The sequence below is a fragment of the Platichthys flesus genome, chromosome 14 (assembly GCF_949316205.1).
Source record: "Platichthys flesus chromosome 14, fPlaFle2.1, whole genome shotgun sequence".
NCBI lineage: Eukaryota > Metazoa > Chordata > Actinopteri > Pleuronectiformes > Pleuronectidae > Platichthys > Platichthys flesus.
Window position 1 is genome coordinate 22007566 of NC_084958.1, and position 12104 is coordinate 22019669.

General features: G+C 41.2%; 2 protein-coding genes across 2 annotated transcripts; one reads left to right on the plus strand and one right to left on the minus strand.

Annotated features, from left to right (window-relative positions):
* The first annotated feature begins 501 nt into the window (after positions 1-501).
* On the plus strand, positions 502-4939 carry pold3 (polymerase (DNA-directed), delta 3, accessory subunit). The gene is made up of 12 exons (XM_062405183.1): positions 502-641; positions 1034-1089; positions 1188-1287; positions 1362-1401; positions 1632-1764; positions 1919-2162; positions 2271-2343; positions 2498-2720; positions 2862-2965; positions 3197-3282; positions 3380-3461; positions 4145-4939. Exons 1-12 carry the CDS (start codon positions 585-587, stop codon positions 4348-4350), a joined length of 1404 nt encoding a protein of 467 aa, XP_062261167.1. The 5' UTR covers positions 502-584; the 3' UTR covers positions 4351-4939.
* A 246-nt stretch (positions 4940-5185) lies between these two features.
* Positions 5186-10222, minus strand: LOC133968144 (sodium- and chloride-dependent betaine transporter-like). The gene is made up of 14 exons (XM_062404000.1): positions 10051-10222; positions 9822-9956; positions 9602-9739; positions 9030-9117; positions 8233-8365; positions 8015-8149; positions 7817-7920; positions 7557-7681; positions 6898-7010; positions 6665-6802; positions 6473-6575; positions 5966-6066; positions 5581-5751; positions 5186-5299 (listed from the first exon to the last, which is right to left on the minus strand). Exons 1-14 carry the CDS (start codon positions 10205-10207, stop codon positions 5186-5188), a joined length of 1755 nt encoding a protein of 584 aa, XP_062259984.1. The 5' UTR covers positions 10208-10222.
* Positions 10223-12104: the final 1882 nt, after the last annotated feature.

The following is a 12104-nucleotide window of genomic DNA, read 5'->3' on the forward strand; positions in this document are numbered from 1 at the left end:
CACTGGAACAAACGGTTGATTTTCCATTATTGCTTCAGCCACAAATTGGACGGGGTGAATTCACCTCTGATTGATTAACAACACGTTGAGGTTGAAAGGGCAGCAGCTTTCACTCTGCTCCATCATCTAACACTTATTAACAAACCCCAGATTCTCCCTCACTGACTCCTGATGGGCGAACACGTCACTACAGCTCATTATCATTTTAAAACTCATATACATTTGGTTTGGTAATAATTGCTACTGTCCTAACTGGCCATTTCCTGGCCAGTTAGTTTCTCTATTTAAAAGACAATCAAAACAATCAATCAATCAATCAATCTAACTGTTTTTGTATAGCAGATTTCATAAAGAAAACACTGTACATCTCATTAATACTATTCTAATATTATAATTAATATTAGTATTGATAATAAATGAGCATCACCAGTAATTTAAACAACTGCTGTTCCCCCTGGTAACCTGTAGAGGGCGAGGCTTTCCACGCCGGAAACAGGGAACAGTCACGTGACATTTAACAGGAAGTAAACAGACTTCCCGCGCAGTGAAACCAGGGAACTCTTTTCCCGTTTAACGGTGGAAAGATGGACGAGCTGTATTTAGACAATATCGACGAATATGTCAACGACCACAACAAGATCGTGAGTGAATTCTTCTTCTTCTTCTTCCGTCGCGTAGACGCGCGTGAGCAGGAGCCGACGTGACGTGACGTCCACCGGCATGTGGGCTGTTCTTGAATTGCGTTCACTAAACTCCCTATTTAACGTTTGCTTGTATTTTTACACCAATTTATGTGTGAGAGCGGTTTAAAATAAAACTTTATAACATTCGTATGTTTGTTTTGAGCAATTCGGCTCTAGAATCATCTCGATAATACATCTTAATTTGTACTAAATCTCAGTTGTTTCAGACACTCGGGACACATCGTGCCTGTTTCACCAGGAGATAACTGCTCTGTCACATATTCAACCTAAAGTGTTTCCTCCTGGTGTCCCTAATAATGTGCTCATCAGAGTTGTTCTGTGTTCACCAGGTGACTTATAAATGGCTCAGTCTGACACTGGGAGTTCACGTCAACACAGCAAAACAGTGAGTGTCCCTCCTCATCCCCTGAAGGCTGTTGATATAAAAACTAATTACGATGATTTATATGTATATTTAACATCCCACGTGTTCTTTGTCTTCAGAATGCTCTTCCACTACCTGGATCACAAGAGGAAGGAGAGTTCAGCTCAGCTCCACGCCACCTATCTCGTGTCGGGGAAGTTCGTGGACAACGGACAAGCAGTGAGTCACGTTGTTTTCATCTTTACAGGAAATAAGAAACCATCGTTTTTATTGATGCTGTGTTTGTTTTGCAGAGCCACAAGGTGTCCGTTGTCAGAGAGGACAAACTGGAAGGTGTGTAGAGATTGTTTCCTGCAGCTGTGTTTGGTATTTACTCTTCTGCTTTTAGACCTGATGCGGGATAAGTAGAATGAGACCATTTCCAGCAAACGTATGATGAGTAACTATGATCTTGTGAACTTATACCACAAGAGCATGAGTCAGGATATCTGTTTCCATTACGGTTATTCAGGGGCTGGTAAGTGTCTAACCTGTTGTTGTTGTTGTTGTTGTTGTTTCTACAGACGTTAAAGCCAAGATGAGCCTGATCGTCAGTGTCCATGTCTACAGTGTCCAGAAAGCTCTCCTGAAGGACAGCGGCCCCCTGTACAGTGTGGACTACGATGCTGTGAAGGACAACTTCCAGAACTGCAGCAAGTACGTTCATCAAGTTGTCTCTTGAAAGGCAGGGACAGTCTGGACATAGTTTGACGAATTGTGTGTTTTACAAATAGTCAGTGAATTAGTGGCCCAGCTCCTTTAGGACTGGTGCCGATAGGTAGTTGACTCTTTCCTCTCTCTGGATCTGCAGATACAGTGCGATCCGCTGCAGCAGTGCACAGCCCACGTCTCCTCTGGAGCAGACCAGAGAAATACAACGTGCTCCCACACCAGAGCCGGTGGCAAAACAACCTGGCCAGAACGGAGAGGCTGCTCCGGCTTCAAAAGCCTCCACCAAACCACCAAAGGGCATCATGGGAATGTTTGGTAATAAAACCACTTCCAAGAACCAGGACAAAGAGGTGAAGTCGGAAGAGAAAGAAGAGGCTCCTGCGGTATGGCTTTGTTTCCTTCGGTGTTAATATTTATATATCTCCAAAAACGAATCAACCAGAGGGGAGAAGTATTTAAATCAAGGTTTATGATTGTGTTTTAAATTTCAGGTTGTCGCCTCCAAAAGCAAACCAGCTGCAAAAGCAAATCCCATGTCAAACTTCTTCGGGAGTCAGACGGCAAGTGAGTAATATTCAGCGGGATGTACACATATATAATCTATCTTGGCTTTTTACTCCACTTTTAATTCACTTATTCTAATAAAAAAAGGAATCCCAAGTCCTGATGGAGGTTCAGGTTTCACAAGACATTAATTCTATGTCCCTGTTTTCTTCAGAGAAACCAGACAAAGCTGTGAAGGAGGAAGAAGCAGCTGCTGCTCAGTCGACCTGCGGAGCCGAGCTGCGACCTCAGAGTTCACAGCCTGAAGAAAAACAAAAAGCTGCTGCACAGTCACCGCCGAAAGACGTGAAGAAAGACACGAAGAAAGACGTGAAGATAGACGTAAAGAAAGATGTAAAAAAAGACCTGAAAAAAGACGTTAAGAAAGACTCCAGGAGGTTTGTGTTTGTTTAAATTTTCTTGAGGTATATCTGTGGAATAATGAAAATAAAGAAACGATGTTAAGAAACGTCTTTCATGTAGAAATGTAAAGTATTTGTTCTTCGTGGTCAAAAATGGCTTTTAATTTATTTTTAAAGCAAAACCAAGCGAATTGAGGATTCGGACAGCGAGGAGGAGAAAATGGAGAAGAAAAAGAGGCGAAGGATCAAGAAACCTGAACCAGACAGCAGCGATGAAGACGGTGAGATCTCAACTTCCACCTCGTTCTTATTTCTGTAATGTCCTGTCAAAAAGTCATTGAACAATTCAAGTCAAAAATAGTCCTGACAGGAAAACTGATGAGTTTATTTATATTGTATATTGTAAGTCAGATTATTCAAGATCTTGAAAGAGACAAATTGTGAAAAGGGGCAATAATTTTTTTTCTTTTCAAGTAAAATTTCAGGAAAATAATTTGTAATGTCATGTCCAGTCATTCCAGATTCTCCACAGCCGATGGAAACCGAAGAACTGTCGCCACCTCCTAAACCGGAGGTCGAGGCTGTTTCACATTCACGTGTACGTTTTTAAGATTGTTTATCAAGTCGATAGTCTTTTCTCTGTGTTTAACACTGGATTGTTAATGTTCATGTTTTGTTTGTTTGTTTTTTTAAAGCCGAGTCTCCCTGGAACGAAAATAAGGAAGAGGAGACGAGTCCTGAAATCTCAAACCTTCCTCGACGAAGAAGGGTGCATGGGTACGACACCAATCCATTCATGTGTTTGAGATACTCTTCATTCCAAGAAAGTCCCAGGGAAATTAAGTTTATAAATTCTTAATGTCTTAAAATTAGATTAAATTTGTTGAAGAACAAGCAAAACAGAATGTTTTATTTATGTCTTTGCTATGTTATCTCAGTGAGGTGATTCATCTGATAAATACTCATCATCGTTTGGTTCATAAAACACTGAAAATGACAGTGACAATTTTAAAATGAGTTTTCAGTTAACTGTTATAGATTCTTCAAATTAAACAAAGATCCATATTAAAGAAAATAGATGATTAATTAAACAATTACTGTGTTAACTAAATCTAGTCCATTAATTGTAATTAATAAGTATGTTTTTCAACCTTAATTCTATGGACACCTGGGGTATTTAGTTGCTTTTAAAGGTCTGTTATGTTTGCATGTGTGTATGAGTTTGATTCAACAAAATACAGCAAACACCTTTTTAATATAAAGTTCAGTAAAACCAATCAAGTCCAATATGACATTTGTTTTTCATACGGATTAACAGTCGGTACAATAAATGACAAAATTTACCATTAAAACAAAATAAGACACAGAACCTGAGTAAATTTCACTCGCCTGCAGGTTTATGACTTTGGTTGATTTTGGTCTCGTTTATTAAATCTGTTTTTGTGTTATTTCCTCCCCAGTGACAGAGAAAGGCTACGAGAGCGAGTCGTACTCTGAGGCCGAAGACGACTTCCAGGCCGGAAAACAACCCGCGAAGAATCTCGTCCCAGCAAAGCTCCCAGCTCCCAGCAGAGAGGACCAGAAGAAGAGTCAGAAGAAAACAACCGCAAACGCAAACAAAGGATCGAAACAAGCCTCCATTATGGGATTTTTCCAAAAGAAATGAGAGGAAACGGAGTCAGAAACAACAAAGACAAAACGAGCACAGACTCAGGATCTCAACTGACTCTCGACTGAATCACATCACCTGGACATGTCCAGTTCAGGATGACAAACGTTTAAGGTTTTTAAATTTTGCCACGATCAGTTTAAAATGTGAATATGAGGCCGACTTAATAAATATTGATGGAAACTAAACACATGTCCTGTCTCAAAATAAACAACACAATATTTCTAATATAAGAAGTTCGGTTCAGGGAGAAATGTCATTGTCAAACTATTTTCTGCAGAATGTAGGTTTAGTTCAGTAGAGTGTAGTTGTCTGTTTGTTTGTTTGTTTGTATGTTTAATAGTAGGATTATGTCTAAGCTACTGGTCAGATTTCCATGTCACCTGGTGGAAGGGTGTGATATGGGTCAAGGTGCAGATCTCAGTCAGCGGCGGATCCAGACATGTTTTCACTTCCTCTCATGTTAGATGAGATGTGTTTGTAACATTTAAGTTGATTTTCTCAGAGATCTTGTGGATCTTATCTGTATCAGTTTGTTGAATTTGGTGCAGATCTAAATAAAAATCCAGATCTACTGGTTTCATAAGGGGCCTTGACAGATATTTGCAGTCTCCTGGGTGACATTTTAATTATTGAATCTATATAAAAAAGGAAATATCCCTAACCCGTCTTCAGAGCTTACGATCACGTCTTCCAATCATATTTTAAGACCAGTATGAGTTTCTGTTATCGACCAAAACACTTGAACACTTCAAATCGACTTTTTAATTGAAATGAAAACAATAAAATCTTAGTGTTCCCTCAGTGTTCAGCTGACACACACAGCTCTTTATTAAGTTGTGGCAGCAGATGACCTCAGTTCAACAGTCACCTCATCCTCACTCAGTTTTCCACCTTCAGTCTGGCGGCTTGGAGCTTCAGCCGGACGGCAGAGCACCGACAAACGCTGGGAACAAAAGAAAAAGAAGAGCGAGTTTCCAAAAGACTTTACCACAGAACACCTGAGAAGATCTGAACATCTGCATGGACCCGAATCCCCTCTGACTCCTGCTTCACTTTTTGGCGACACAAGTAATCAACAAATCGTAGCATAATTAGATTTATGGATGGTTTGGTGGAGTTTCTCAGTCATTGTCCAAAACTTTTAGCTCTTTGTTGAAGTTTTTAGATAATTGTTGTATTTTTCTCCGGTGTCATCTGAACCAAACCTCCCCAGTGAACTCTCACCTGTGTGAAGCTTCCAGGTGTGACACACATCAGTCCAGCTGCCCACAGAGGCACCATGAGGACAGAGGACAGGGTCATGGCCCATCCCAGTGAGTACGCCCAGTCAGGGTAGATGTAGCTGTCGTTAACCTTCAGTTGTTTGTAATCCACCATGTACAGGATGAAGGAAATCTGTGAAGAACAGGGATGTGCTTTACATAAAACAATAATAACACAGCTGAATATGTGTATTGTGATTAAACTGAAATGTACAAATTTGCATGCAAGTTAAGCTTTTCTGCAGAGATACTGGAGCACATATTCAAATTCTCTGAGCAAAGAGAAACTGCTGAAGCTGAAGCCAGCAGCCAATCAGGAGATACTTCCTGATACTTCTCGGACTCACCAGTGACAGCAGAGGAACGATGTATTTCCAGCACAGCTTGAAGAAAATGAACGGCCTCTGTCCTGTCATGTCCTTGATGGCGTCATTGAAGCGGTCAGCACCTGAGGGAAGTTCACACGCTTCATTTAGGACATACACACACACACTAAATCAAACTGCAAAAGACAGATCAATAGATCAATAGATATTATATAAGGTAAACAAGCATGGAGCAACTGGCATTTATATTCGCGGAAACTGTTTAAAACAGCTGAACCTGAATTTACAAAGTCCGACTTGCTCACTTGGTTCACTTCAGATATTATAATCAAGCCTCTATTTCTTTCTAACTCTGTTTTCAACCGTTATATGTTCATCTGAATAACCTCAATATATTCAAACTACTGAAGGTAGTAAAAGCTCTTCTGATCATGGAGTACCACAAGGAAGCATTCTGGGCCCTCTTCTATTTTCCTTATATTGTATGCTTGACAACATTGCTGGGATTTTGCTGGGATTTTGACTCACCAAATATCCAGGCCATAGCCAGGCACTGGGCTACAGCCATGAAGTCCTGGCAGGCTCTGGTGCAGCCGTAATAATCGATCAGCTGGAATACGTAAATGCCTCCCTGTGGAACAAAGATGAAATGTTGGAGAAACATTTATAATAAACATGTTTTAAAGTGAAACCATCTTTTAACGTCAATATCTTCTCTACCTCAGTGACAAGGGTCAGATGTAGGAGGAAGAAGGACAAACAGATGACGAGGACAAAGACCTCGTGTCTCCCTCGAGCGTGAAACAGCTTCGGGAACAAGTCGCTCACCGAGGTGATGACGCTCTCCACCGTCACAAACTGTGGGGAGAGAACGAAGCGAGCTCACGCTAGGATTCCTGTTTCTGACTCTGAAGTGTGTGTCAACTTATTCAGGGGGAGTCCAGCAATCTCACGTGTGTGTCGACAGTCAACAGGATGAGCATCAGGAAGAAGCAGACAGTCCACAGCTGTGGCAAAGGCATCATGGCTGTGGCTTGTGGGTAGGCGATGAAGGCCAAACCTGGACCTGTGGTTCAGAAGGAAACGAGGAGAGAGGCGATACTTAAACGTGGACTTGTCTCGATGCAGGGAGTAGCAGTCCTTATGTTTAAATGTGGAAAATTAATGAGTCTTTTCGTTTTGTTAATTATGTTGCCAATGAAAATCAATAGTGTTACAACCGGCATCAGCACCTTCAGGCAGAATACTGTAATGTAAAATATACATTTTATTTGCTAAATGATCTGCCACACTGTTTTGATATTTAAAAATGCCTTCTACATCATATATACACTTTATGATGTTATTTATTTTCTAGTTATATTATGCACATTAAGGATTGCTGCTTTATTCAATTGCATACTGTGCACTGACAATAAAAGGATTCTATTTTATTCTACTAGATCAGATGCACCAAATGAACGTCTATATTGTCGGAGGTGAAGACTGCAGCTGCTTCCTCTTCTTCTTCTTCAAGTGAATGATTCTGTCTACACTGATCAGGAAGTCTGAACGTAGTGAGACCGGCTCTTAGTTGGACTGAAGTTTTGGCCCGTTGTAAAAGTTGTGTTACCTGATCCGGCCACTTTGTCAACGGTCACGCCCTGTTTCTGAGCCATGAAGCCAAGAACAGAGAAGACGACAAAACCAGAAACAAAACTGGTCGCACTGTTCAGCAGACAGAGCCAAAAACAATCCCTGCAGGGGGCAAACACACAAAGAGGCCATTCCTGTTGTTGTTGCTCAGACAAACACAATTATGAGAATATGCACGAGGGCAAAACCTACTTTTAATCTCACTACAGGAGAGAGTGCATGTGCTGTCTGACCTACTTGTAACAGTTGTTGTTGTAGTTACAGTAGCTGCCCAGGACATTGAGAGTCCCTATCGTCAGGCTGTAGGAGAAGAATATCTGAGATCCTGCCTCTAGCCACACCTGTGAAAACCCACTTCTGTAACTCGACTGTTTGTACAATCACAAAACACGTATGGATACAAGAAATTCAAAACAATACAAGTCAAATACAAACCTCAAGGTTAGCCAGCTTCTTCACATCTGGATACAGGTAATAGTAGATCCCATCCCAAGCTCCAGGGAGGGTCAGGCCTCTGATGAGCAGGATGAAGAGCATCAAGTAGGGGAACGTAGCTGTGAAGTATGCAACCTGAACAGAGACGCACATTTTGAAATATCGTCTGGAATCATTCTTTCGGTTTTAAAACATCTAACAAAAATATTGCCACTGACCTTCCCAGAGGATCTGATGCCTTTCCAGATACTGAAGTAGCAGAACACCCAGCTGACGAGAAGACACAGAGCCAGCTCCCATCTGACGCTGCCCAGCTCCTCGATCCCTCCAGACATGCCCAGCACCCGCCGTCTGACCACAAGGGAAGGTGGTTAAATACCAATAACATGCATATTTGGTTGATTTATAACTTTTTTAAGTCCTCATTGGGCTCCGTCCCATCCAAGAACATGGTTCTATCAACTGTCCAGTTACCAATAAATCAAAAATTTCAAAGAAAACCTCACCAACTGCAAGAGTAGAGCTGAGAGCTTTAGCTGACAGTAACATGTAAGGTTGGGTGATTATTTAACAATAATAATTATCACTAAATCATTTTTGTAATTAGCAATACTACAAAAGTTAATGTATGTTGGTATATTTCTGATACATTGTGTAAGCATGGTGAGGAGGAATAACACATAATTAGTTTCAGTGTTCTGCTTCAGATTCTTTCTCTGCCCTTAAAGAGAAAAGAGTGCATCTGTAAGATTGAAAGAAATAATGATTTGTCAATCGTGATAATTATCGATCTCATATGAACGTTTTTTCTCTAATGTATTAGGTCATATTCTCATTCAGCCCTGGAAACAGACATGCATGTCCTCTGCCCAGAACAGAAAATAAGAGCAAAAACATTTCCAAATATTTGATTATGACCTTGGGGTAAATCCAACCGTCTAACATTGAAACAGCAGAGAATTGTTGTCAGAGCATGAGAAGTGAAGAAGTGATTAGTGATCGATCAGAGACTCACTCCCAGAACTCAGTTGCAGAAGAGGAGGTGTGGTTCAGATTTCCCGTCACATTCGATGAATTGTAAAACTCAAGACCGACACAGTCAGCTGGGAACAGAGAAGGATTTCATCTTGTTAAATGTGAGAGGAATCTCTGTCATGAAATATGTTATAACAATGATGGTGGTCATCTCCACGGGGGAATTCAGGTAATCTGGGACAAATGACTGTGATGTCTTCTAACACATTAAATCAACGTGTTAGATCTTCTTTTCATAAACACACCAGAAGGAGGAACAAACTTCGAAATAAAGCTCTGCATGCATTAGTGCGGGAAACTGTGTGATTGACAGCTAGCAAAGTCCAATGGTGCAGGACGCAGGTGTAGCTGGGCATGCAGTGTCACTCTGTTAGGGTCCACCCCCTGCTCCTACCTCTGGTTTGAAGAGGCCGCTTGGCTAAAAGCCTGAATTCCAACATTGTAAATGTGGGTGTAACACATTACCTGATGACCCAGTTTACCTAACTTCCCTCTACATCATATATTACACAAATGACAAAGGTTTATGTTAAAAATGAAGTCTGAATGAACCTGTGTTCCAGTGGTTGTCACAGTTGGCCCACGGGAGCTCAGATCTGAACGAGAACACCAGGTAGAAAATGGCCCAGACTTGGACCAGGACGTAGCTGAAGTCATAAAGCTTCATCATGAAATATCCATATCCAATCCCTGGAGAAAAGATCAACCACGTGAGAGCAAATTTAGCTTTATTGATGGTTTTAATGCTGTGTTGCATTTGATGTGAACTCACCTTGGGCCAGAGGACACAGTTTCCTCCAGCAGGTGATGAATCCCTCCTGTGTGTACTGACCCATCGCAGTCTCCAGTAGAAACAGAGGTATCCCACACACCACAGCTAACAGGCAGTAGGGCACCAGGAAGGCTCCTGCAGTCGACACAGAGACATGTGGTCGTGAAACTGACTCAACTCTCATCGACACAAAAAAATAAATTCACAGTTGCATCGCGTATTTATTCACCTCCACCGTTCTTGTAGCAGAGGTAAGGAAACCTCCAGACGTTTCCCAAACCGACCACATTTCCAGCAACGACCAGAAGATATTCTGCTTTGCTGGCCCACTGTCCTCTGTCTCCATCGTCCCTCTGATTCCCCAGTTTCCTCTTTTCTCTGTTCATCTCTCGGTCGTGCAGCTTGATGCTGGCGTCAGGGACGACTGCTGTTCTGAGTTTTTGCAGATCTCACTTTCTCTAATTGACAGCTAGTGTGTGTACATAGTACCAACATTCTTTTCAGAAGAACAAACCAGTCTTTCAACTCACTAAACTAAAGTCTATAGGTGTTAGAGGAGGTGAGGCCCCTCAGTGGCATTTAACTGGTAATAACCTAAAGTTTAGATACGATATTGAAGGTTTTTGACCACCAATATTTAATCAGTTTATCTTTGAGTTTATCCAGTTATCCTGTTCACGAGAAAGGAGCCGACAAACAACCTGAAACATTTTCTCTCCGGCGTGTAGCTGGTCCTGGAAAAACCAACACCATGTCGAACACCAGTAAAGAAAAACCATCATCATGTAAATGTATTTAAATTGAATAATATATATATAAAAGCTGTCGACAGCTCGAGCTCATGGAGTCACAGAGTAGGGGGCTTTGTTTTAATGAACCTCGAGGAACTTTATTTGTATATTTTGCATGTTCAGTGTTTGTGTATTTGTTTGTTTTTCAATTTTCTTTGATTAAAATCCAACTTTTGATTCCCTTTAATGCACCAACCAGGAGTAATATTCCTCATTATATTGTATTTTCTACAACACAATGACTACAAAGGCTTTCTAGTATAATCTATCGAATGATAACACTTTTTCAGACCTTCTTGGTGGAAAGTGAATGATTTGAATTAAAAAAAAGCTTTTCCTGTTTTCCTTCTTCCTTCTTGTAAACACTGATCAAGCTCTACACACGGTGTAGATGAACGTGTTTGTCTCCTCAAAACAAATCCATGCCTGCAGCCCGATGCAGTAACAATGAAAGTACATCAACACGCTATACAAGACCATAATAACCAAGACACAGCTGTCAACTAATAGGCTTAGATTGATGCTGAGCCCTTTGTTACACAGTTAGGATTCAGGTATGTGTGGGTGTGGAGTGGGGGTCTGAAATAAACAGCTCAGTATCATCAGTTAATGATTCAGTGTGGACTCTCATTCCAAAGCAAGAACATGAGCGACACTCGGAGAGCATGTACCTCCGCAGAGGCCGGTTGTCCACTTTATCACCATATAACATATTGAGCTCAGATACGGTTATGGACAAACAAACATCGATATCATATCTTGTATCTCATATCCCTAAATGTGCCTGATTGTCTTCATCAAGATTAATGTATTACTTACAATGTTAAAAAAAGTAAGTAACATTCCTGGATCCTCACCAATTTCAATGGTTTTGTGTAAATCTGTTTGGTGTTTTTTTTTTGGCGTAATCCGGCTTAAAAACAAACAAACAGATTGATAGGGGTGAAAACATAACCAGCTCATATTTCTGTTTCCTTCTTTTATACCAGACCCACAATGCTGAGCAGGAACAAGGAGGTCTGAGTTCCACACCCTCTGAACACACAAGTGGGCCAGTAGAACTGGTATCTAAGTGCCGTGAGCACTGAAAAAGGATATCCCTCTGTGTTTCGGGGAGTGGCCAGCCAATGTGTTGAGCCACTTGTGGTTTGCTTTTTGCACCATTATAGCATCTGTGGAGTGAGGTCAGACATTATGTATTTGGATGTAGCAGGTCTCACAGCTGCAGCTCCACAGCAGAGCAGCCTTAAAGACAGCTGACTCACAGGCTACACTTATATCCTCATTTGGGCGTGACCACCGCTCCAATGTTGATAATATTTTCCTCAAGGTCCCAGTAAAGCCTCATGGACAAATCATGTCTTCCACACTGTGTCGCGTCTTAAACTGTGTCCGCTTGCATCACTTCATTTTTAAGTGTAACAATAGAGACACCGTTTTTCTTTACGGTTGCACATGTAATGGAAACTTGGACTCCTCTTGTGTTTAACCT

Bases quoted from the DNA above. Each gene is read 5' to 3' on its own strand.
- pold3 (XM_062405183.1), top strand. From the start codon at position 585: ATGGACGAGCTGTATTTAGACAATATCGACGAATATGTCAACGACCAC. The intron at 1,765-1,918 runs GTACGTTCATCA...CTGGATCTGCAG, and splicing joins AACTTCCAGAACTGCAGCAA to ATACAGTGCGATCCGCTGCA. The intron at 2,721-2,861 runs GTTTGTGTTTGT...TTATTTTTAAAG, and splicing joins GTTAAGAAAGACTCCAGGAG to CAAAACCAAGCGAATTGAGG.
- LOC133968144 (XM_062404000.1), bottom strand. From the start codon at position 10,207: ATGAACAGAGAAAAGAGGAAACTGGGGAATCAGAGGGACGATGGAGAC. The intron at 7,682-7,816 runs GTAGGTCAGACA...TGCCCCCTGCAG, and splicing joins TACAACAACAACTGTTACAA to GGATTGTTTTTGGCTCTGTC. The intron at 5,752-5,965 runs GTGAGTCCGAGA...TGTTCTTCACAG, and splicing joins TCGTTCCTCTGCTGTCACTG to ATTTCCTTCATCCTGTACAT.